The sequence below is a fragment of the Callorhinus ursinus genome, unplaced genomic scaffold (assembly GCF_003265705.2).
Source record: "Callorhinus ursinus isolate GAN/ISIS: 27379988/994484 unplaced genomic scaffold, GSC_fseal_2.0 scaffold45, whole genome shotgun sequence".
Taxonomy (NCBI): Eukaryota; Metazoa; Chordata; class Mammalia; order Carnivora; family Otariidae; genus Callorhinus; species Callorhinus ursinus.
In genome coordinates, this window is record NW_027397107.1 from 6,957,227 (window position 1) to 6,983,145 (window position 25,919).

The 25,919-nt window shown below is 43.3% G+C and overlaps 1 protein-coding gene across 4 annotated transcripts in view; it reads left to right on the forward strand.

The window, feature by feature from the left end:
- Positions 1 to 2,076: 2,076 nt before the first annotated feature.
- Positions 2,077 to 25,919, forward strand: part of DET1 (DET1 partner of COP1 E3 ubiquitin ligase) — a 30,294-nt gene continuing 6,451 nt past the window's right edge. Inside the window, exons 1-6 of one of the 4 annotated variants that reach the window (XM_025893153.2) lie at positions 2,113 to 2,223; positions 7,193 to 7,234; positions 8,213 to 9,305; positions 12,296 to 12,483; positions 21,636 to 21,827; positions 24,784 to 25,426. In XM_025893153.2, coding sequence (XP_025748938.1) covers positions 8,223 to 9,305; positions 12,296 to 12,483; positions 21,636 to 21,827; positions 24,784 to 24,973 — 1,653 coding nt within the window. In that variant the 5' untranslated portion in view covers positions 2,113 to 2,223; positions 7,193 to 7,234; positions 8,213 to 8,222 and the 3' untranslated portion in view covers positions 24,974 to 25,426. Of the gene's footprint in view, positions 2,224 to 7,192; positions 7,235 to 8,212; positions 9,306 to 12,295; positions 12,484 to 21,635; positions 21,828 to 24,783; positions 25,427 to 25,919 lie in introns of those variants that run through there. The other 3 variants (XM_025893150.2, XM_073882268.1, XM_025893152.2) reach the window with 3 other exon arrangements.

A 25,919-nucleotide genomic window follows, 5' to 3' on the forward strand; every position in this document is an offset into this window, starting at 1 on the left:
CGGAGGGGCAGAGGGAGAGAGAGAGAGAGAACCTTAAGCAGGCTCCACAGCCATTGCGGAGCCTGAGGTAGGTCTCAGTAGCACACCCCTGAGATTATGACCTGAGCCAAGATTAAGAGTTGGACACTTTTTTTTTTAAGATTTTATTTATTTATTTGACAGAGAGAGACACAGCGAGAGAGGGAACACAAGCAGGGGGAGCGGGAGAGGGAGAAGCAGGCTTCCCGCTGAGCAGGGAGCCCGATGCGGGGCTCCATCCCAGGACCCTGGGATCATGACCTGAGCTGAAGGCAGATGTCTAACGACTTGAGCCACCCAGGGGCCCCAAGAGTTGGACACTTAGCCAAATGGGCCACTCAGGTGCCCCCAGTCTATTTCGAATTGATTTTGTATATGGTGTGAGACTGGGGTACAGTTTCTTTTCAGTTAGTCTTCTGGTACCAGTAAAACTCCCGATTTTAATTACCAGGCTCAGCACAGAGGTAGCAGGCCCCAAACATTTCCACTGGGGTAGCATTTGATAGTTTAAATAACATTCTCTTATGTGATCTCTCCAGTAATCAAGTCAGATAATTACCCAATTTTAGATATAAGAAAACAGACTTGCAGAGGGTGAGTGAGTTGCCTGACATCATGTAGGAACCCAAATGGCAGAGTCAGTGGGAGAGAACCCTGGAAAAGGGAAAAGGAAGTCCTGGGTCACGGTCTCAGTTCTGCCGCTTGTGTTCGTGTGAACTTGTACTAGGCATGTGCCTCTCGGGGTCTCAATTTCATCATGGGTGGGCAAGGGAGTTGATCTTGGGTAACTGCGATAAAACTTTACTGAGCATCTAGGACATTCCAGGCTGTGCCAGGCACTTCAAATATAACACCTCTAATTTTTTCAATAACCTCACTAGGCAGGTAAATCTTCATTTCCCAGAAGAAAAAATGAAGACCTCTGCAGTCAGTACCTGAGAGCACTCAGCCTGCAAATGTCAAGACTGGGCCAAGAACCCAGCCTGTTTCCTCTTAGCCACGTATGCTTCCCAAGTCTCTGTCCTCATCAGTAAATGCTAATTAGTATTCCTTCCTCCTAGGATCGCTGTGAACAATGTGGGCGGAGCCACTCGTTCATGGACTGAATCCTTATTGAGCACCTGCAAGACGCCAAACCCTATTGTAGGCGAGGACTGAAGATAAGACAAAATCCCTGCCCTCACGAAGTTAACGTTCTAGCAGGGAGAAGGGAAACAGAACAAAAAAAGACATTTGTGTGTGTGTGCGCGCGCGCACACACACACACACCCACACACCCACCGGGTAATATCAGATAGTGATGAGTGCTAACAAAAAATAGCGTGAGGGACGCCTGGGTGGCTCAGTCGGTTAAGCGTCTGCCTGCTTTGGCTGGGGTCCGGATCCCAGGATCCCAGGGGCCTGGGATCGAGTACCCCATTGGGCGCCCTGCTCAGCGGGGAGCCTGCTTCTCCCTCTACCTGCTTCTCCCCCTGCTTGTGCTCTGTCTCGCTCTCTTTGACAAGTAGATAGGTAAAATTAAAACAAAACCCACAAAAAATAGCATGAAGTGGCCGTGGAATGAGAGCAATCGGAAGCAGTCACGTGCGCTGAGAACTGAATGATCCGGAGGAGGTCGACGGTGGGAAATTTGGGGGCAGGCTGTCCAAGTAAAGGTTATGGGACTAGGTTAACGCAAGAAGCTTTTCTGTACTTCCACGACGTGCCAGCAACTGTATTGGGCAGAATGTTCGGAGGGGGATACAGTCCTGGTGGTCCAAGCACTCACTGCGCAGGAGCGGACATCACAGAGCGGATCGTTCCTCCGCCGATGAAGGGGCGTATCTAATCAAGAGGTGAAACATTAATTTTTATCCATGTTTTTGCAAATGTGTCCAGCAGGCTCCGAAACATTTCCTTAAGAGATCACTGACATGCCCAGGTTAGGGCTTTCGGTTTTTCCCTTCGCAGCTCCTGGGCCCCTGTTGCTTCGATCCCCCCTCCGGGCACCAGGGAGCGCTGTAATACTCTCAGGGTCCGCTGACGCCTCCGCGCTCTCTTCCCCTTTTCTTCTCGCTGCGCCGCACTTCTGGTGGCAAGCGGAAGCGGGGACTTGCAGCCGCGGGCGCCGGGGCCGGAGGCATGGCGGGGGCGGGGCCGGGGGAGGCTCGCGCCGAGCAGGCCGGGGGGTCTCTCTCCCCGGCCCTTTGAACCAGGACCGTACAGGTGAGGACTTCTCCTTTCTTGGCCCAGCCTCCAAGCTCGTCAGGCTTTCCCCGAGGCCTCCCCGGGTTCCCGCCTGCTCCCCGCAAGACGCCGAGGCCCCGCGGCCCCCGCCCTCCCTGAGCGTTCCCTTCCCATTGAGGCCCCGCCCCGGGCTTCTCTTTCCGGGGGCGCCCCCCTGGGGGTGTATGCCGGTCCCTTGGTATCCCCTTACCGCTTTGGAAGCCCTCACAACGAATTGAGGGGTGTGTGCACCAAACGTCGTGGGGAAGCGGAGACGCAGCAAGGGGGAAAGGACTTGCTTAGTACCACACGACGAGCTAGTGGCCCCATTCAGCCAGGCTTTCTTCTATCATTCATAAATAACGTATCGAACGCATACGAGGGGCCAGCCCCATTGCTAGGCTCTGAGAAAACTGAGGTGACCGAAGTGGGCATGGTTGCTTCCTGTCTAGGGAGTACGGTGTAGTGGGGGAGTCCATCATTAAACACAGCCGTGCAAGTAAAAGTAGGTATGCACACTGTGGCAGTTACTATGAAGAAGACAAACAGAAAGTAGTGGGGAGGCCTGCTTTGGAGAGAATGATCAGGGAAGACTTCCTGGAGGAGATGACACTTAGGCTGCAACTTGAGAAATTATGCAATGGCCTGGGGAAAGACGTCCTAGGCAGAGGGAACAGCCCGTGTGGATACCTGAGTTGGCAAAGAACTTGGAGTGAGGCAGGTCCAGCGTACAGGAAATGAGGTTTAAGATGTTTCCAGTTGGGTGATGGGGCGGACAGACTATGTGTACTGGTCAGGAGCTCACCATCTAGTGCCACAGGTAGCAGTAAAATGCAGAGACAAAGTTGCAAGCATGATACGTGTTGTGAAGGCAAGGTATGGCTCTTAGGTTGGTATTTTAGCTAAGGGGGAGGTGAAAGAAGACTACTCTGAGGAGGAGATAATTAGGTTGATGTCTGAAATTGGAGTTGGCAGAGGAAGAAGAAGAGCTTTTTTAGATTTCAGTTAACAGCAAGTGCCAAGCTTCTGAGGCAGGAGGTAGGATCCCTGTTGAAGAAATGGTTAGAGTTAATGGGAAAAGATGGGGTGGGAGAGGCAGAGCTGAGACCTTTGAGTCCCTGATTGGCATGTTACGGATTTTGATTCTGATCATAAAGAGCAGTGGGAAGATAGTGTCCTGTTCTAATCAGTAGGGGAAAGGACGTGGTCACGAAAGCATTTTGAAAAGATCATTGGCTGTTGGAAGGAGTGGGTTTAGGTAGGAAATTGGTGCATCTTCATCGCAGACATGAAATTATAAAAGTTTGGATAGGGATGCTGGCAGGTTGTGATAGAGATAAGTGAAAGTTTAGAGGGCTATTTAGTAGGAGAGAAAACCTCCAGAGTTTGATGACTGATCAGGGGGCGGAGGGAAAGAGGTATCAAGGAAGACTGTCAGGTTTCTGGTTCCTGATAGCGGGAGAGTAGCTGGGCTACTCACTGGACTAGGGGAGCTGGGAGAGGGCCAGCTTTTGGGAAAATACCAAGTTATTCTGACTTTTTTTTTCATAATAATTCTCACTGTGACTAGAAGGCTCGCCCTTTCTTTCTTTCTCTTTCTTTTCTTTTCTTTCTTTTCTCTTTTCTTTTCTTTCTTTCTTTCTCTCTTTCTCTCTCTCCCTCCCCCCCTTTCTTTCTTTCTTTCTTTCTTTCTTTCTCTTTCACGAAAGATTTTATTTATTTATTAGAGAGAGTGAGTGAACAAGAGATCTCAGGACCCCAGGATCATGCCCTGAGCCAAAGGCAACCGCTTGACCGACTGAGCCACCCAGGCGCACCAAAGGGACTTTCATTTAATACTTTTTTTTTTTTTTAAGATTTTGTTTATTTATTTGACAGCTAGAGAGCACAAGCAGGGGGAACAGCAGAGGGAGAAGGAGAAGCAGGCTCCCCGCCAAGCAGGGAGCCCGATGTGGGGCTCGATCCCAGGACCCCAGGATCATGACCTGAGCCGAAGGCAGACACCCAACCATCTGAGCCACCCAGGCGCCCCCATTTCATACTTTTTCTGTAGTGTTTGAGTTTTTATGAGCATGTATTATTTTTATAATCAGAACAATAAGAGAACAAGTTGAAAAAGTCTCAAATAACTCCACCATGTCTCTAAAAATCACAATTGTGTGATGTAAAAGTGTGTGTGTGTGTGTGTAGGGAGAGGGAGAGAGAGTGCACACACTGAAGGAAGTGTTAGGAAATTCAGTGAGGATTTTCTGTACAATTTGGACCCGAAGCTAACAGGTCTTCAGCTCCGTTTACCCTACACCCTCACACCTTTCACCCCAGTTACTGGTGTCTTTCCCTTAAGACGACAAATCAGAGAATTTAAGATGGGACTATACAAAGTGTACGTCAATTTTCTTAGAATTAAGCATCTATTTTGCTTAGTATGATCAGTGGCTCTTTCTAAGTTGAACCACTGTAGTATACTTGATCCCACTCAGCAGTTTGTCTGCTAGATGGTATCTCATGCCTAGTCCTTCCGTTCCTGGGCCTTATCTGCCTTTGTCTTACCATTCTGGTCACCCTCTCTGACTCTAGCCCCCGTCTTAGGTTGGCAGGGTTGCCCTGGGCAGGGATTGAGTGAAGCAGTTTTTTATGTTATTTGGTATTTTGATTTTGGTATTTTGAAATGCTTAAACCTTAATAGTGTGTTTTTTTAGGCTGTATCAGAATAGCCACAGCAACAATGTTACCGTTACAAGGAGTAGCTGTGTGAAATTCAGTATATTTGTTGTTCAGATATGGAGGATATTGCTCACTTTATCAAGCCAAGGTCCTCTGAGAAAACTTAGGAGAGAGATTGCTTTTAAACTCCCGTGCCGGGAAGAGTTGTGCTTCTTCCAAGCGTCTATTTTCTATCTTATTGGCTGTGCAGATTCTGTAACTGACTGTTTTTTCCTTTTTGCTTTGTCTGCTGAGAAAAATCAGGGCCAAATTAGAAGCTTGGCAGGTCTGCACGTCCACATGGTATGCATTTCTCTGTACATCTGGCTTCATCTTAGACTGTCCTACCTTAGTGTTCTCTTCACGATGATTGTTTTCTAATTAAAAAAAATTTTGAGTAAGTACAAATAATACTTTAAAAGTATATGTAATCTTTAAAGAATGACAGTACAGTGAATGCTGATTTAAGAAAAAATGCAACCTCAGAGCTGCCAGTGTATCCCAGTCCCCGTCCCATTTCTTACTTCTCACAGGTAACCACTGTTCTGAATTTTATGTTTATAAATTCCTTTGCTTTCTGTAATTGTATACCATATATATTGATAGCCTTAAACTAGAAACTGTTTGAAGCTTATATAAGGAGAATCACACAAAAATATTCTGCTGCTTGCTTTCTTCAGTCGTTGTTGTGTTCTGAGATTCATTTAGGTTGTCATATATAATTGTAGTGCATTGATTCATTGCTTCATAAGATTCTACTGCATGAGTATGCCTGGAAGAATTGATCTAGTCTTCTGTTCATGGGCATTTGGAGTGTGGTCAGTTTTTGCTGTTGCTAACAATTCTGCAGATATTCATGTTATTCATGTGCAGACATTTCTGTAGATCAGGGTTTCTCATCCTTAGCACAATTGACATCTTGGTCTAAACGTGGAAGGCTGTTCTGTTTACTGTAGGATGTTTGGCAACACTCCTGGCTTCTATTTGCTGGACACTCATAACATCCCTCCTTCCCAAGTTAGGACAACCAAACATTGTCTCCAGATGTTACACAATTGCCCCAGTTAGGAACCAGTGCTCAAGATCAGCTGTTGACAAATTTTTTCTGCAAGGGCCAAGACAGTAATTATTTCAGGTTTGTGGGCCACGTGGTCTTTGGTCTCAACTAATCATCTGTGCCTTTGTAGGACAAAAGCAGCCATAGGTAACGTGTAAATGAATGGGAATGGCTGTGTTCCAGTAAAAAGTTATTTACAAAAAACAAGCAGACAGACAAGATTTGGCCTGAGGGCAGGCAGTAAGCTCTCTCTTGCTGTAGTCTAGATCAGTAGGAAATATATTTTATATCCTCACCCAGTGCATATAATTCATATATACAATTGAAACAAGTTTCATGAAATAGTATTTACCCTTCCTATGTGTGATACAATGTGGTATTTTCTATTTTATTCCACTTTTTAAAATGTCAGCTATATCCACTAAATTGATTTCAAGGCCTCATTAATGAGTTGTAACTAGCAGTTTGATAAATTTAGTTTGGTCAGTCATAGAGGTATGCACATCTTTAACTTGACTAGATAGCATCTATACTTACATAGAGCATTTCAGATCCCTTTTAAGAGGAAACAGTATAAACAAATACCACATTGTGTGTTATGTTTTTATTTCTAAAATATAGATTGGATCAGTTACTCCCTTGCTTAAAATGTGTAATAGCTGGTGTGGCGTGGAGGGGCCTGTGAAGTGTTTTCCAGCCTGGCTCCAGTCTACTTTTCTGGGTTTCCCTTTTATCACTCACTCTGTGCATCCTGGGCTCTAACCATTTGGGATTACTCTGTTTCCCAAATGTGTCATGCCACACTCCTTCCAAGTGTATTTTTTAGGCTTCCTTCTTTCTGAAATGTTCCTCTTTTACTTTGCCTAGTGAATTCTTGATCCTGCAAGGCCCGTGTTGGAATGTTGCTCCATTCATTCATTTAATATGTTTATGAGCACTTACTGTGCCTCAGGTACTGCTGTAGGTGATGGGATTCACCTAGAATTGGGCAGGGTCCCTGGGGTCGGTGTGTGGTGACAGATACTACAGAGGTAAACAAGATAATTTGAAAATGTGATGAGGGCTGAAGAAAATAAAATAGGGTAGAATGAGAGTTGTTATGGATGGGAAGGTAGGGAAAAATCTGAGGAGTTGCTTTTTTAGCTGAGATTTGACTCTTGACCCAGAGCAGCAATTCAAAAACGTTCTGCTTCCTTTTGGTCTCCACAGTTTCTCAAGAAATCCACAGACATTTGAATTGTTCCCCTCCAGGTAATATATCATCTACCTGGTTGCTTATAAGATTTCTACTTTGTGTTTTAGTTTTTAAGTTTGACTGTAATGTGTCTGGGCATGGATTTCTTTGGGTTTATCACATTTGGGTTCTCTGAACTTCCTGAATCTTGGGTTTTCATCTGTGAGGGTTTGTTTCTGGATTGTCTATTCTATTCCATTGTTGTATTTGTTTTTATGCCAGTACCACACTTTTTTTTTTAAATTACTTTCGCTTTGTAATATGTTTTGAAATCAGGAAGTCTGAGTCTTCCAACTTTGTTTTTTTACGAAATTGTTTTAGCTGTTTGGGGTTCCTTGAGATTACTTGTGCGTTTCAGGATGAATTTTTCTATTCTTTCAAAAAACAAAATTTTTAGAAAAATTTAGATTGGGGTTTTGTTAGGGATTGCATTGAGTTTATAGATTGCTTTGAGTAGTATGGACATTTTTTTTTTAAGATTTTATTTATTTGAGAGAGATCACAGAGGGAGAGGGAGAAGCAGACTCACTGCTGACTGATCAGAGAGCACGATGCGGGGCTTGACCCCAGGACCCTGAGATCATGACCTGAGCCAAAGGCAGCCACTTAACTGATTGAGCCACCCAGGCATCCTGGGTAGTATGGACATCCTAACAGCCAGTAAATACATTTCTTTAATGAACGTGCACTAAATGTTACTCTTACACTGAAGAAATTTGATGTAATTCTACATTTATTCTGTTGAATATTCCCAACAGCTAAGAGTGCTTTGAAGGTGTTCCTAGTGAATTAGGTCCTTCCCGCAAACCTGTTTTTAGAATCAGAAATGTCAGGACCATTTTCTGACTATAATCTAGGAAGGAGAAGTGCTGATCACTGTCACCCTGCGAGTTCTTAGGTCCAGGGTATAAGGAGGAAAATCTCTTTGACTTGTGTATATTTATGTTTTGGTCAATTTTGTTTTGCTTTCTTGACTTCTTCACTTTTCCACGCAGAGATGTGATAATGGATCATCATGTTTCCACCATCAAACCTCGAAGAATCCAGAACCAAAATGTCATTCACCGCTTGGAACAGCGACGAATCAGCTCAGGCAAGGCAGGTACCCACTGGCATCAGGTCCGAGTATTCCACCAGAATGTCTTCCCCAACTTCACAGTTGTCAATGTTGAAAAGCCTCCTTGTTTCTTGCGTAAATTCTCGCCTGATGGGCGCTACTTTATTGCTTTCTCTTCAGACCAGACCTCTCTTGAAATCTATGAGTACCAGGGCTGCCAGGCAGCTGAGGACTTACTGCAGGGCTATGAGGGGGAGATCCTGTCCAATGGCAATGACCAGCGGTCAGTCAACATCCGCGGCCGGCTCTTTGAACGCTTTTTTGTCTTGCTGCATATTACCAACGTAGCCGCCAACGGGGAGCACCTGAACCGGGAGTGTAGCCTCTTCACCGACGACTGCCGATGTGTCATCGTGGGCTCAGCTGCCTACCTCCCGGATGAGCCGCACCCTCCTTTTTACGAGGTGTATCGGAACAGTGAATCTGTGACCCCCAACCCACGGTCCCCTCTGGAGGACTATTCCCTTCACATCATTGACCTTCACACTGGCCGCTTATGTGATACCCGCACTTTCAAGTGTGATAAGGTGGTCCTGTCGCACAACCAAGGGCTGTACTTGTACAAAAACATCCTGGCCATCTTGTCAGTGCAGCAGCAGACGATCCACGTCTTCCAGGTGACCCCTGAAGGCACTTTCATTGATGTGAGGACCATCGGCCGCTTCTGCTACGAGGATGACCTCCTCACCGTGTCAGCCGTTTGCCCGGAGGTGCAACGGGACAGTCAGACAGGCATGGCCAACCCTTTCAGAGACCCCTTTATCAACTCCCTGAAACACCGGCTGCTCGTGTACTTGTGGCGCCGGGCAGAGCAGGATGGTAGTGCGATGGCCAAGAGGCGCTTCTTTCAGTATTTTGACCAGCTGCGGCAGCTGCGCATGTGGAAAATGCAGCTTCTGGACGAAAACCATCTGTTTATCAAGTACACCAGTGAGGACGTGGTAACCCTGCGGGTCACAGATCCATCACAGGTATGAAGTGCTCTCCTCCCATCCCCTTGGTAAAATGGGAAGGTTTCTCTCTTTGTCTATAGCCAGCCTCTCAGGAATTCGCGTTTTCCACGCTCTTGAATTTTTGTTATCTTGGGCCTCAAACTTAAAATAGCTCCATTTTTCTCTGGCCACATGTCTTTATTTGGACAAATGGAAGCTAAAACTCAAGTCATTGATATGTGGGTGGTCAGCTCGGTGATTATTACCCTAATTCTTCTGCAGAGCATTTTCAGTTCCCTTAAGAAAGAAGCCCAAGTGCTGCAGGGTCAAAGTTTGGACTACCCAGTGGATAATCCTGCCTTGACTTTGTGAGACTGTGCTTGTTGGTCTGACTGCTTTAGATCTAGGAGTGAGAATGAGCGCACCATACTGAAAAATTTTTCTAAAAATTTGGCCTTTTCTGCTTAAGTGGTTAATGTCAGTATCCTTCTTCATAAAATCCTTAGGAGGTAAATAAAGGGAAGTTAATCTGGCAGTTAAGTTTTATGATTTTACCCTGACCTTGCCCATGTGCTGGACCATAGGCTGTAGAGCAGTGAAAAGATTAAAAGGAAGCCAAAACTTCTGCTCCCCCAAGTGAATCATCAGGACTGTAGGTCCTAGGGTATTTCAGTTTGGATGAAAGGTCTTGGAGGGGAGAGAGCTGTTTCTCAAATGGGAATCAGGTGGTGGTAAGGGCACAGAAACCTCCCAAGACTCTTGGGTTGAAACACCATGTTGTAATTCAGGCTATTTTGGGACATTTCTCTTTGAGAAGCTCTCCACTTTAGTGTTGGTCGAGAAAGAGACCTACCTTTCTGTACCTTTGCTCCCTATTCTCCTGTTTACAGAATGTCTCCTTAGATAACAAGTTTGGGGATTCAGAGTAGAGAACAAACCAGTCAGCCACAAAGAAGGCTGAGTCTCGTATCTCCCACTGACTTGCAGTTGGTTCTGTCATAGGAGGCTGTGCAGGACACTATTTCCTAAGACCTTACCAGCCATCCATGGTAAAATGCTTTCCAGTATTTTTCTTTTGAATCATAGCTTGTATATTCTAAAAAAAGGTGGGTGGTGGGGAGTAATATGGTTGGAGATTAGTTTTCTGGATTCTTTTCTTCCCTATTAATGATGAAGTTGCCCATTGAACCATCACAAATGAACGTCTGGTCCATCTTTTGTGTCATGGGAGATTGGTAGTGACACCCTTGACTTCTGTCCCCTTCTGTATTTCGCATCTGCCCTGGAGGGAAGGCTAGTAAGGTTTGTGTAATTTTATATTCACATATGTGTGATGGGTCCTGGTGGAGCCCTGATAGGGTCAAAGTGTCCAGGTCTATAGAAAGGACATGAGTCAATCTTTTTTTTTTTTTTTTTAAGATTTTATTTATTTATTTGACAGAGACACAGTGAGAGAAGGAACACAAGCAGGGAGAGTGGGAGAGGGAGAAGCAGGCTTCCCGCTGAGCAAGGAGCCCGATGTGGGGCTTGATCCCAGGACCCTGGGATCACGACCTGAGCCGAAGGCAGACGCTTAATGACTGAGCCACCCAGGCGCCCCATGAGTCAATCTTTTATTTAGGTTTGAGCTATAATTACCTTTGTCATTTGGAGGGAATAAGTTGTCTCTGATAGCTGCATTTGAGATTATCCTTCTTCCCTTTGCTAAAACATGACCCACTTATTTCTGGTAGCTGTAATAAATTTTGGCTAGACTCAGTACTAGTGCTCAAGTGTTTTGCTTACAGAGCTTGTAACTTTAAACCCAATTTGCCCTAGTTGTCCTCCTACCCCCTTCCCCAGTTTAATTTGATAGGTTCCAATAAGGTTAATGAGAAAAAGTGCATCTACACACAAAGTCCTGCTAATATTATGGGTATTATTCTCAGATTACTCTCCAGCCTCTTTAATTTACAGCCATATTTAATTTCCAGGTGACCGCAAAAGTCATGTAATAAAAGCTCTGGAAGGACTAATGACTGGTAAAACAGGTGGGCCCTGTGGCTCCAGGAATTGATGATGAAGACTTAAACTCCGTCGTAGGAGGGGGAGTACTAATCTTAACGTTCTGAAAACTTCACGTTCTGAAAACTTCTAGAGTCCTGTTGAAAGCTTGTAGATTGATTCACATTGCCACATTCATTGGGACAAAAACCAGGGGTTCCTGGAGCTTCCTTGTTAGGCAGAGCAGAGCACTGGTGGTTTAGAGGGCTAGTCACCCAGGGGCCCATTCAGAGAAGGTAGTAACTCTGCCACCTATGGCATTTGAATGCTTTTCAGGTTCCCCCTCTGATCTTAATTGCTACAAGTCTCAAATGTATCTTCCAAATGCTCCTGGCTGAAAGAACATTTATGAAGAAAGAAAGGAAAATGCTTCCCTGATTTTTCATTTGTTCAGCAGCAGTTCCCTGCTTGGTTACAACTTGCCTGGGCAGTTTTAGGACACAGTGTACTTCAGGTGTCTCTCTGCATGTTAGAAATCTTAAGAGGGAAAATAAATGTCCCTAAATTGAACTTTCAACTGTACATATACAAGGGAAAATAATTTGCCAACAGGCAGCCACAGGCGACCAATCACTTTCTCAGCAGGGGAAAATTAAATCTGGCATTTTAAAAAAGTGCTTTTTATCTCAGGCTGGGTTGGGAAGCAAGTAGGGAATAAATACTAGGAAGGAAAAATGTTGAATTTGCAGAGTCAGAAATGAAAGATTGGAACCCTTTCTACACATATACGCAGGCCCGCTCAGTAATTCCAGCAGCACAGATATGGTGGTAAATCCAGCAGTACTGGCCATGACTGATGGCCCTTGAATGATAAAGTGCACTGAGGCCTCCTCCTCTCCTAGAACCACCTGGAGCCATGTTTTTATGCTAGTGTGGGAGCAGAAGTGTTTGCTTGTATCATTTATTTGAATTCTTAACCAAGTGGTAAGTTTCCAAGGCATGGCAGTATACCTAGCTGTCTCATAGCTCTCTCTGTTCTTCTGCAGGCATCTTTCTTTGTGGTATACAATATGGTGACAACAGAGGTGATTGCCGTGTTTGAGAATACGTCAGATGAGCTTCTAGAACTCTTTGAGAACTTCTGTGACCTCTTCCGTAACGCTACCCTACACAGTGAAGTCCAGTTTCCCTGCTCAGCTTCCAGCAACAATTTTGCAAGGCAGATCCAGCGCCGGTAAGCTCTTCCACCGGGCTTAACAGGCTTAATTTTTCTTTAGACAATCCATGTCCTCCAAAAAACCCTCCTGTATTCTCTCTGCCCACCTCGCTTTGGTTTGGTCTGCCTGTTGTAACCCCTTGGGTCATCCTGAACCTCTTTCTGTCTCTCAGCACCGGTGGAATTACTTGTGCATTATCTATGATTCATCCTAGAGGAAGGAGAGCTGTATGAGAGCTGCAGAAAGATAGAGACCGTGTCTTTATTATTTATTGCTGTATTTTCATGATGTCCTATCAAGCATTTAAGTATTTTTTGAGTGAATGACTAAGGAAATAATTTTAGAACTTTTGGTTAAACATGATGTGTTGAACATATGTGTTTGTTTCTGCTCCACCCCTAAGCCCCACCAAAATGACAATAAAGGAGTAAGAGGTGTAAATATAACAAGAGCAAAGAGAATGGGAGAGGAGAGACATTGGAGACAGAGATGATTGGCGACAGGAGAGAGATCTGAATAGTGTTTGGAGCTGAGAAGCTAACCGATCATCGGTAACCAACTTGGCACACTTCAGAGAACAAAAACTTAAGACTGCAGAGCTTAGCCATCAAGAAACAAGTTGCCTTGCTCCGGAGAACTCTGGAAAGAGTTGGGGAATTGGAGGCCCTAGGTACCTCTGAAGATACCTAAGATGTAATCTTAAATAGGAGGATTGGGTGAAGGTCTGGAAAGGACCAATCAGGCCCTCTAGCCCCCTTCTCTAAGCCTACTCTGCTGAGTGACTGTCTCTTCCTCACTTCCGCAGAAGGCTGGAGGTTTAGTCTCTGGAGACACTGAACCATGTAGGCTCTGGTTTCACGTTCATGAGGAACAGCTGAGGTAGGGGTGAGATTTGTCATGCTAAAAACAAGAATTAAGTGAAAACCAACAAACTGAAGGTAAAATTCCTGTCACCTTTATCAGAATAGGCAGCCAGGCTCATGCTCCTCCTGGAGGAGGTTAGAGATTTTTCCTTAGGGAAATGGACCAACCCAAAGAAGAGACCTTCAGATGTTCATACTTGGAGTCCCTCCACAAACACCTGGGTCATTCTAAATTAATACCCCCCATCAGCCAGGTCTTCCTATGAACCAGAGTTTCAGATATAATTATCTGAGTATATTATTGTGAAATGAATGGTTACTTTGGGCCATTGGCCCAAGCTGAATCCTACTCTAGTCAGTCAGTGCCTTATTGGATGCCACAAACTAAATCGCTTCCCCAGCTCTAGCCAGTTAGGGAAAATATCTGCTTTAGATTTCAAGATAGGTCAGACCAGAGTGAACAGATAACTCAGAATGAGCATCACTGCCACTGGAAAAAATGAACTGCAGATACATTAATGCAGTGGCATCATCTTTATATAAAAGGGTAGTACTCAGAAATAGATGGATATTGGTTTTCAGACAGGTTACTTGCCTTTTCCTTTTTCTCTGGTTCACACAAATTTTCTGCCTTATATGCGTTTCTGTTCGGTATAGAGGATTTTTGGAGGCAGAACATGGATCAGAATTTGCTTTTTTCGGGCGCCTGGGTGGCTCAGTCGTTAAGCGTCTGCCTTCAGCTCAGGTCATGATCCCAGAGTCCTGGGATCGAGTCCCACATCGGGCTCCCCGCTCAGTGGGAAGCCTGCTTCTCCCTCTCCCACTCCCCCTGCTTGTGTTCCCTCTCTCACTGTGTCTCTATCTGTCAAATAAATAAATAAAATCTTTAAAAAAAAAAAAAAAAGAATTTGCTTTTTTCATTTTGGAATGAATTTTCTTCTTTTATTTTTATTATTTTTTTTAAAGATTTATTTATTTATTTTGAGAGTAGGGGGAGGGGCAAAGGGAGAGGGAGAGAGACACTCTTAAGCAGACTTTGCACTGAGTGTGGAGCCCAGTGAGGGGCTGGATCCCACAACCCTGAGATCAGGACCTGAGCCAAAACCAAGAGTTGGACACTTAACCAACTGTGCCACCCAGGTGCCCCTGAATATTCTACTACTACTTTTTTTTTTTTTTGTAAGATTTTATTTATTTTTCGGAGAGCACAAGCAGGGGGAGCGGCAGTCAGAGGGAGAAGCAGGCTCCCCACCGAGCAAGGAGCCCAACATGGGACTCGATCCCAGGACCTTGAGATCATGACCTGGGCTGAAGGCAGATGCTTAACTGACTGAGCCACCCAGGCGTCCCTGAACTTTCTTCTTTTAAGATAGCTTTAAAATCAGGCAGATCATTATCAACTAATTACAAAGCTGGGTACAGCTGGCTGAGACAAAATATCAGAGAAGTCATTAGGAGTGAACTCCCGTGAGGGCAGATTCTAGTCTGTTATATTCACTGCTCTACCCATAGCACCTAGGCCAGTGTCTTTCATGTGGGAGAAGCTCATTATGTGTTTGTTGAATGAATAAAATCACCCAGTTTAGAAGAAGCTGTTTTTTGAGAGTTATTTCAGAATGCATCTGGAATTATGTGAAATTGTAGGAACTCAGGAGGAGAAAATAAAGGTTGAGAAGAAAGATGGACGTCCAGCTTTGTGATCCTCAGACTTTTGTATCATACCACCAAAAGATTTTGATCAACTGTAGATATCCTCATACATTAATTTTTACGTTGATCTTAAAATTTTTTTGCTGTTAAATTTGAATAATTGCAGAAAATGCAATGTTCAGTGTATATTTAATACTGATTTTTAAAAATAAAATTATTACAAGCCTTTTTTTCCCCAGCTTTATTGAGATATAATTGGCATATAACATTGTATAAGTTTACGGTGTATAACCCAACACTTTTATTTTTTATTATTTATTTATTTTTTGAAGATTTTATTTATTTATTTATTTATTTTTAAAGATTTTGTTTATTTGACAGAGACACAGCGAGAGAGGGAACACAAGCAGGGGGAGTGGGAGAGGGAGAAGCAGGCTTCCCGCCGAGCAGGGAGCCCGATGTGGGGCTCGATTCCAGGACCCTGGGACCATGACCTGAGCCAGAGGCAGATGCTTCACGACTGAGCCACCCAGGCACCCAGATTTTGCTTATTTGACAGAGAGAGAGCAAGCACAAGCAGGAGGAGTGGTAGGCAGAGGGAGACGGAGAAGCATACTCCCTGCTGAGCAAGGAGCCTGATTTGGGGCTCAATCCCAGGACCCTGGGATCATGACCTGAACCAAAGGCAGACGCTTAACCAACTGAGCCACCCAGGTGCCCCAACTCAACACTTTAAAACATAACCCTGGGGAATCTAGATGCCATAGGAATTTGGTATTCAGTATTTGATATAAAAAGGAGAGAGCTTCGTGCTCAGCCGGAAGCCTGCTTCTCCCTCTCCCACTCCCCCTGCTTGTGTTCCCTCGCTGGCTGTCTCTCTGTCAAATAAGTAAACAAACAAATAAGTAAGTAATGGAGAGCGCAAATTGTGCCAATACTATTTGAAATTTTACATTGTTTTTTATGTTTGAATTCATACATCTATTTTATTTCCCCCACAGAACTGTATCATAATGTAACATTGCATTAACCATCTTGTCATGCTTTGCTGCATTGAAAATGCAATGTGTCTATAAGTTGGAATTATTTTTTATTTCTTGTGAGCACATGGTTCTAAAATGCGCAATTTTGCAGTCTCCAGTAATCTTTTAGTAAACATAAGTGAAGGTGGTCCAGTATAGGTTAGAGTAAATGTTCAAGAAAAACAGAAGGGGGACACCAAAGATCATGAGTTACTTAAGGAAAATCTTCATTTTGAAAGAGACCAAAATAAAACAAACAGTAGAAAGAATAAAGGAACAACATTGCAATCAGTGAAATAATTTAAGCTTTAAAAAGAAACATTCCTAGAAGAGAAATTTAAACTTTGTTAGGTATAGTTGAGGAATTCTCCAAGAAAATAGAATAATAAACAGATAAAAGTAGGAAAGTGGGAGAGAAAAGATGAAAAGAAATTAGAGAATTTGTCCAGGATGTCCAGTATCTGGTTATTTCCACAAGGCGCAGTAGAGAGAATGACAGGGAGGAAATAACGTAAATAGTTTTCCGGTCGTGAAGAACATAAATTTCGAGATTGGCAGGGCCTTTCAGTGGTGTGCTAGAACTGACTCCTACTGGCTCATGAGAGCCAGTTTATTAAGCTTTCAGGGATTTTTGCAAGCTATTGCTAAATGCGGTCATTATTAAAAATTAATTATTTCGGGGGCGCCTGGGTGGCTCAGTTGGTTAAAGGTCTGCCTTCGGCTCAGGTCATCATCCCAGAGTCCTGGGATTGAGCCCCATGTTGGGCTCCCAGCTCAGTGGGGACTCTGCTTCTCCCTCTCCCTCTCCTCCTCCCCCGCTCGTGTTCTCGCTCTCTCTCTCTCAAATAAATAAATAAAATCTTTTAAAAAAAATCATGTCCTTAATTAAAAAAATTATTTTGTAGTTACTTTACTATTGTTTATGCTTTTGAGTGTATTTGTATCTATTTTATCTTCATGGTGAAAATACTATCTAGTTAAGCATTACTGCTCATCTTTCGATAGCCCCACATTCAGCGATGTCACGTTGGTACCTTGAAATTGACCATAGCAGTAGGATTTACAGCACAGAAAGTGGCAAGTGCTGCAAATCATGGCTTTTGCCCCCAGATAAATAATTATTAAATTTTTATTAGCTCCATCAACTACCTAATGAAAAAAAAACCCATACTGAAGCACATCATCATGAAGTTTTGGAACATTGAGGGGCACCTGGGTGGCTCAGTCGATTGGGTGTTCGACTCTTGATTTTGGCTCAGGTCATGGTCTTGGGGTCATGGGATCAAGCCCCATGTTGGGCTCCATGTGGAACCTCTTTAGGATTCTCTTTCTCCCTCTCTTTGCCCCTCTCCCCCCACGGTCTCTCTCTCTTTCTCTAAAATAAATAAATCTTTTAAAAATGAAGTTTTGGAACAATGGGGATAAAGAGAAAATTGTAAAAACTTGTATAAAGAACATATTTCACATGTTAAAAAATAAGCCATCAGCTTCCCAGGGGAATTCTGTCAGACATTTAAAGAAGAATTAATACCTATTCTCCTGAAACTGTTCCAAAAAATAGAAATGGAAGGAAAACTTCCGAACTCATTTTATGAGGCCAGCATTACCTTGATCCCAAAACCAGACAAAGACCCCATCAAAAAGGAATTACAGACCAATATCCTTGATGAACATGGATGCAAAAATTCTCACCAAAATACTAGCCAATAGGATCCAACAGTACATTAAAAGGATTATTCACCACGACCAAATGGGATTTATCCCTGGGCTGCAAGGCTGGTTCAACATCCGCAAATATATCAACGTGATACAATACATTAACAAAAGAAAGAACAAGAATCATATGAACCTCTCAATAGATGCAGAAAAAGCATTTGACAAAGTACAGCATCCTTTCTTGATCAAAACTCTTCAGAGTAGAGGGATAGAGGGTACATACCTCAATATCATAAAAGCCATCTATGAAAAACCTACAGCGAATATCATTCTCAATGGGGAAAGGCTGAGAGCTTTTCCCCTAAGGTCAGGAACGCGGCAGGGATGTCCACTCTCACCACTGCTATTCAACATAGTATTAGAAGTCCTAGCCACAGCAATCAGACAACAAAAAGAAATCAAAGGCATCCAAATCGGCAAAGAGGAAGTCAAACTCTCACTCTTTGCAGATGATATGATACTGTATGTGGAAAACCCAAAAGACTCCACCCCAAAACTGCTAGAACTCATACAAGAATTCAGTAAAGTAGCAGGATATAAAATCAATGCACAGAAATCAGTGGCATTCCTATACACCAACAACAAGACAGAAGAGAGACAAATCCAGGAGTCGATCCCATTTACAATTGCACCCAAAACCATTAGATACCTAGGAATAAATCTAACCAAAGAGGCAAAGGATCTGTACTCAGAAAACTATAAAATACTCATGAAAGAAATTGAAGAAGACACAAAGAAATGGAAAAACGTTCCATGCTCATGGATTGGGAGAACGAACATTGTGAAGATGTCAATGCTACCTAGAGCAATCTACACATTCAGTGCAATCCCCATCAAAATACCATCCACCTTTTTCAAAGAAATGGAACAAATAATCCTAAAATTTGTATGGAACCAGAAGAGACCCCGAATCGCCAGAGGAATATTGAAAAAGAAAAGCAAAGCTGACAGCATCACAATTCCGGACGTCCAGCTCTATTACAAAGCTGTCATCATCAAGACAGTATGGTACTGGCACAAAAACAGACACATAGATCAATGGAACAGAATCGAGAGCCCAGAAATGGACCCTCAACTCTATGGTCAACTTATCTTTAACAAAGCAGGAAAGAATGTCCAGTGGAAAAAAGACAGTCTCTTCAACAAATGGTGTTGGGAAAATTGGACAGCCACATGCAGAAGAATGAAACTGGACCATTTCCTTACACCACACACAAAAATAGACTCCAAATGGTTGAAAGACCTAAACGTGAGACAGGAGTCCATCAAAATCCTAAAGGAGAACACAGGTAGCAACCTCTTCGACTTCAGCCACAGCAACTTCTTCCTAGAAACATCGCCAAAGGCACGGGAAGCCAGGGCAAAAATGAACTATTGGGATTTCATCAAGATAAAAAGCTTTTGCACAGCAAAAGAAACAGTCCACAAAACCAAAAGACAACCGACAGAATGGGAGAAAATATTTGCAAATGACAGATCAGATAAAGGGCTAGTATCCAAAATCTATAAAGAACTTACCAAACTCAACACCCTAAGAACAAATAATCCAATCAAGAAATGGGCAGAAGACATGAACAGACATTTTTCCAAAGAAGACATCCAAATGGCCAACAGGCACATGAAAAAGTGCTCAACATCGCTCGGCATCAGGGAAATCGAAATCAAAACCTCAATGAGATACCACCTCACACCCGTCAGAATGGCTAAAATTAACAAGTCAGGGAACGACAGATGTTGGCGGGGATGTGGAGAAAGGGGAGCCCTCCTACACTGTTGGTGGGAATGCAAGCTGGTGCAACCACTGCTGGAAAACAGTATGGAGGTTCCTCAAACAGTTGAAATTAGAGCTACCATTCGATCCAGCAATTGCACTACTGGGTATTTACCCCAAAGATACAAATGTAGGGACCTGAAGGGGTACGTGCACCCCAATGTTTATAGCAGCAATGTCCACAATAGCCAAACTGTGGAAAGAGCCAAGATGTCCATCGACAGATGAATGGATAAAGAAGAGGTGGTATATATACACAATGGAATATTATGCAGCCATCAAAAGGAATGAGATCTTGCCATTTGCAACGACACGGATGGAACTGGAGGGTGTTGTGCTTAGTGAAATAAGTCAATCAGAGAAAGACATGTATCATATGACCTCACTGATATGAGGAATTCTTAATCTCAGGAAACAAACAGAGTGTTACTGGAGTGGTTGGGGGTGGGAGGGATGGGGTGGCTGGGTGATAGACACTGGGGAGGGTATGTGCTACGGTGAGCGCTGTGAATTGTGCAAGACTGTTGAATCACAGATCTGTACTTCTGAAACAAATAACGCAACATATTTTAAGAAAAGAGAAAAAGAAGAAGATAACAGGAGAGGAAGAATGAAGGGGAGTAAGTCAGAGGGGGAGAGGAACCATGAGAGATGATGGACTCTGAAAAACAAACTGAGGGTTCTAGAGGGGAGGAGGGCAGGGGGATGGGTTAGCCTGGTGATGGGTATTAAAGGGGGCACATTCTGCATGGAGCACTGGGTGTTATGCACAAACAATGAATCATGGAACACTACATCAAAAACTAATGATGTAATATATGGTGATTAACATAACAATAAAAAATAAAAAAAAATAAGCCATCAGATAGCTTGAAGCCAATAAAATCATGCCTTCGGGATTCTGTGAAAAAAATGATTTCCAGTCTAGATATTTTATATCCAATAGGGTGGAACAAAGACATTTTCAGACATGAAAGTTCTCAAAAAATTACCTCTCCTGTACCTTTTCTAGGGAAGCCTCTGGAAAATGTATTTTCCACATAAACCAACAATTATCATTTTGATATATTTCTTCATCTTTTTTTAGGCCTGAAAAAAATTTTTTTTTTAAGCTTTTATTTATTTGACAGAGAGCGAGCCAGAGAGCACAAACTGGGGGTGCGGCAGAGGCAGAGGGAGAGGGTGAAGCAGGTTCTCCACTGAGCAGGGAGCCCGATGCAGGGCTCTATCCTAGGGATCATGGGATCATGCCCTGAGCTGAAGGCAGACGCTTAACCAACTGAGCCACCCAGGCACCCCTTTTTCTTTGTTTTTTAATCATACTGTGTAGACAGAATGTAGCCTGTTTCTTTTACTTACCATTATGATAAACATTGCCTCTGTGACTGTGTAATCTTTGAAAATTAGTTTTCCAGTAGGTTTTTAATTTTCCGTCCCTTTATCATTATCATAAACAGTGCTGTATTGAATGTGCACAGAGATTTTTCTGCATGTGGGATTGCTTCCTTCAGGTAAATTTCTAGAAGAGTAGAAATACTTGGTCAAAGGGTATTAAATTTAGTATTCATGCCAGTTGTGAGAAATAATTGCTCTGTTGTTATTACTAAAAGTAAGTGAGATACGTGACTCTGTGTCCATGTTTCTGGTCTTTAGATACTGATGTTTCCGTGGGAGTACAGGCAGCTAGCTCCCAGACTTGAAATGAGGGATGAAGAATTTGTTGAAAGTTTTGATGAAAGTTGGCTTATAACTGATCCCAAGAAGAGTCAGAGAGAGGCTGCTCTTCTCCTCGGGATTCTCTGCTCTCTACAACTCCTTTCTAATGCAAGCTGAGGCTGTTATTTGGGGGAAGTAGATTTGAGTAGAAGTGTTGTCATAGAATAGTTACACTCATTTTAAACTTACTTGGAGAGTCTTTGTTAACTTTTCTAAAGTAATTTAATGTTCCCACTTCAAATTCTATTTTCTGGTTTTTGAGAATATTTGTAGCCAGGCAGACTTGGGATGTATGAAAGTTCTGACTTCCTTCACTATCTAGATTTCTATTTACAGAATGAGTTGTTTTTAGACATGTTTTATCAATTTAAAATCCAAGGCAGCTTTGCGTGCCTGCTAACGCAGCCTTCCTCACTGGTGCTTTATTTTAGGTTTAAAGACACTATTGTAAATGCCAAGTATGGAGGGCACACAGAGGCAGTGCGCCGGCTGCTGGGCCAGCTCCCCATCAGTGCACAGTCTTACAGCGGTAGCCCCTACCTTGATTTGTCTCTCTTCAGCTACGATGACAAGTGGGTGTCTGTCATGGAGCGACCCAAGACTTGTGGAGATCACCCTATCAGGTACACCATCACTGCTTCAGCTGCTAACTGCCTAAGGGCTAAAGATGGCCTGCTTTCTCTCTCTCTCTCCTTGGACCTCATTCCACTGTGACTGTGCCCACTTGTACTCATGGGTTGAATTGGAAGGACAGGCTGTTTCTATAATGTGGTGAGTGCTTTTGATCATGTAGGCACTGGTCTCATAAATTAAGTAGTTCTGCTCTTTGCAAAACATCCAATTTCAGATAAGTGTTGTTCCCTTTTAAAGGTATCCAGGGTAGGAAACCACACACCATTTCGTAATAGTGTTTATAGTTGAGACTTTCTAATTTTATTTCACTCAAATTCTTTTATCCCCTCATGTTATTTAGTAGAAAAGATAGCAGAGATAATTTGGGGGAACAGGCAGGTTTTGGAGAAACTCATGCTTCCTCACTTGAGAAATTTTGGAATGTAGACTACTGTGTTATTGCTAGAACCTTGAAAACTAAGCAGTCCTTCCCTCACAAATGTCCACTCCACAGACCCCCCCGCCTCCGTTTTGGGAGCTTGTGTTGTTCTGTGTGCTGTGTTAGGTCCTAGGGAGAGGAACTGGTACCACCACCACCCGTGGGGTGATTTCAGGGGAGGTGTGTTCCTCGAACCCTTAGCTGGAGAGTGGAAGGCCTTTTCATATGGAAACAGTGGTGGGTAGTGTTTCATGATCCAGCTTCATTGTATATTAAATAGGCTTGTGTAACACATTCTAAACAGTTAATCACCTCTGATGGTATTTCCTTTGGAAAATTGCAGTCATGTTCCAAAAACCAGTTAACTTTTTTTTTAAATTACAGAATTTATTTATAAATTATAAATATATAAATTTATTTTTTTAAACATATAAAACGTGGAAGAGTATAATGAACCTGCATGTACCCATCACCCAATTTTAACAGTTACCAGCTCATGGTCAATGTTGTCATCTCTTTCCACCCACTCCCCACCCCCCCCAACTGCCACCCTTGATTATTCTGAAGCAAATCCCAGATTTTATAGCATTTTACTCATAGATATTTTGGCATGAATTTCTAAAAGATAAGAACTTAGAAAAATATAACCTCCATACCATTATTCTATCTTAAGAAAACTATCAGAACTTTATGACGACCACCAAGTACCTAGTTTTCACATTTTCCTGCTGTCTTGTAAATATTCTTTTTATGGTTCCATTTGTTCCCATCAGGATCATACATTGCGTTTGGTCGCCACTCCCTTAAGTCCATTTTATCCTATAGGTTCTGCTTCCCTCTTATTTTCCTGGCAGTGAAATTGTCCTGTAGTGTTGCCCACATTCTGGAGTCTGCTCACTGCATCCCTGGGGGAGTATTTACGATTTCTCTCATCCTCGCACATTTCCTGTGAACTGGTAGTTAGATTTAGAAGCTCAAACGACTCACTTTACCTTACAAGCCCTTTGTGTGTTGGGGACTGTGTGGGTAAGGTGACTGGTTTTCACACATAAAAGGATATCACGGGCCTCATTTGATATTGTCAAGGTAGCATGAGATACATTCCTCTCCTTTCTAACCTGCCTTTCTAGTTTGAAAAGAGAGTAACCTAAGTAACAAATTTGGAAATGCCTATTGCTGCTGACTAAAGGGGTTTTTCACTTATTTTTAATTTAAAATGAGAAATGTGAGGATACTAAAGGCTTTGGAAGAGGAAATGCCATGACTTGAACACCTGTATCGTATGTTCCATTCTAGTCCTTGTCACTATGCATGTTCACATGGACATTGTTGTAATCCTGGTTGGCGTCGTTCTTTGTAGCCTGCTTTTTGTGTGTGTTACATAGTCCTCAGAGTTACAGTCCTAATGACAGCACATTATTCCCTCGGTTAGATGTACTGCAGTTGATTGAACTAGTCCCCTGTCACGGAGCCTTTATTCTCCTGCATTTTTACATGGGAGCTGTGCTAGAGTCACTGTCTTTATCCATATCACTATGTCCTCCATTTAAATTAAATTCTGAGGATATAAATTCATGGAAATGGGATTATTGAGTCAGAGGCCATGAATATCTTTATATCTGCCATACGTTTGCTTTCCGAAAGGGAAGTTATAGACCTCTGTAATTCAGAGCTCTTCATTTTCTGGACTTCCCTTAATTCAGCCCCAACCCCTAAACATCTCTAGTTCCTGATAGCCAAGGACACTTATTTTGCTTATGGGAAAATGTCTTTAAGCATGGGGATGAATGGAAGTATTAGATGAAAAATGAACAACTACTTAGTATTTTGTTTTTGTGTGTGAAAAAGAAGGACCTTCCGAAAGAATATATTCTTAAAAATGAAAAACTCACATATGGGCCCAGATCTGCACTGTCCTGGATAGTAACCACTCACCACATGTGGTTGTTAAGTGCTTAAAATGTGACTAGTCCATATTGAGACATGCTCACGTGTCACACATCAGATTTCAAAGGCTTAATACAAAAAACCGAATGTGAAATATCTCATTAATTTTTTTTTACCTGGATTATAGGTTGAAACAATAATATTTTGATACCAGTATTGGCTTAAATAAAATATATTACTAAAATTAATTTCACCTTTCTCTTTTTACCTTTTTTAATGTGGCTACCTAGAAATTTAAAAGTATACATGTGGCTTGCATTTCATTTCTAGCCTGACCTAGACAGTCTTGGGGCAGCTTTTCTGGAAACGGGGAGGCCGTAGTTAAGGCTATGACTAAGGGTCATCTTGGGAAAGAGAAATGACCCAGTGATTCAGGACAGCACGGTAAAATTCATAATGCCCTTGTGCATAAAATGAGCTCCTCAGACAAAGATGGTTTTGCATTTCTGGTAACCTGGGGCCGATGTAAGAGGAGATACTGTAAGATTAAATAACGAGTTGCCGCATTCCTGTGCTGTGCAGGTTTCAAGATGGTGGTGACTATCTATACCGTCTTCTCTTTCTCTTCTTGTTCTGTTCAGGTTCTATGCCCGGGACTCTGGTCTGCTCAAGTTTGAGATCCAGGCAGGCTTACTGGGCCGCCCCATCAACCACACAGTGCGACGCCTTGTTGCCTTCACCTTTCACCCGTTTGAGCCTTTTGCTATTTCAGTGCAGAGGACTAATGCTGAGTATGTTGTCAACTTCCATATGCGACACTGCTGCACGTAGGTGCCTCGCCAAAGCCCAATTATCTGGTCTTCCAAGACATTGCCCCCTGTTTATCTCGGTGGACTCTGAAGCAAGAGCTCCTGGCTGCCAGCTTTGTCGGTTCCAGACTGTGGTACCTCACATGGGGAGAGCCAGAGAGAGGAGCGAGGTGGCTCAGCCTAATGGAATCGTTATCGTCTCCGACTACTGATTGACTGAAAGTCCTCTGGTCTTTTCCCTGTGGGAATGTCCAGCATTAATTAAGTCCATTTAATTTTTGTCTTATTTTGCATTTTATTGCAAAGGGACAGCCCCTTGGCGTCCGTGCTTTGGCATTATGGTATACGCAGTCTGAAGCGGGGATGTCTTGTTGACTCATGGGAACTGTGCACATCCTTCCATGTGGCCGACAACAGGGCTGTCTTTATAAAAAAAAAGAATAATAAAGCCTTGGTATTTTCTTACTTAGATATATCCCGTTTGATGATTGCCTTATGTCCTGATCTCACCAAAAGCTTTTCACCTCCATGGGTTCCGGGAAGGCCTGTGAAAGGGGCCAGAGGCCGTGGCTCCAGCAGGCACCCTGGGGAGAACTTAGTGGTGTGTGCCAGTGTGGAAGAGCGTTCTCGGCCAGGACTGTTTCCTTCCCTGGGGTTTTCTCCTGGTAATTGTTACAGCTGGAGGAACTGGGCATAATTGCACATTGTCATGAGGAAGCATGCTCCCATCTGTACCGTCTGTGTCATGCGGGTGGAGGAGTGAGCGGTTCTCTTTGGCCACAGCAGAGACAGACGCTGTGTAGCATGTACAGCGACTGGGGAGAGAGCTGGCAGGCTCCTGGCGTCACGGAAGACATCAGACCAGTTGTTCCTGGACGACTGAGCCATCACAGCTCCTACAGACACCTGCTGGGCCCCAGCCCACCTCCTTCTGTACAGTCTTGGCTGGTGTCCTCCAGCGGCCTGGT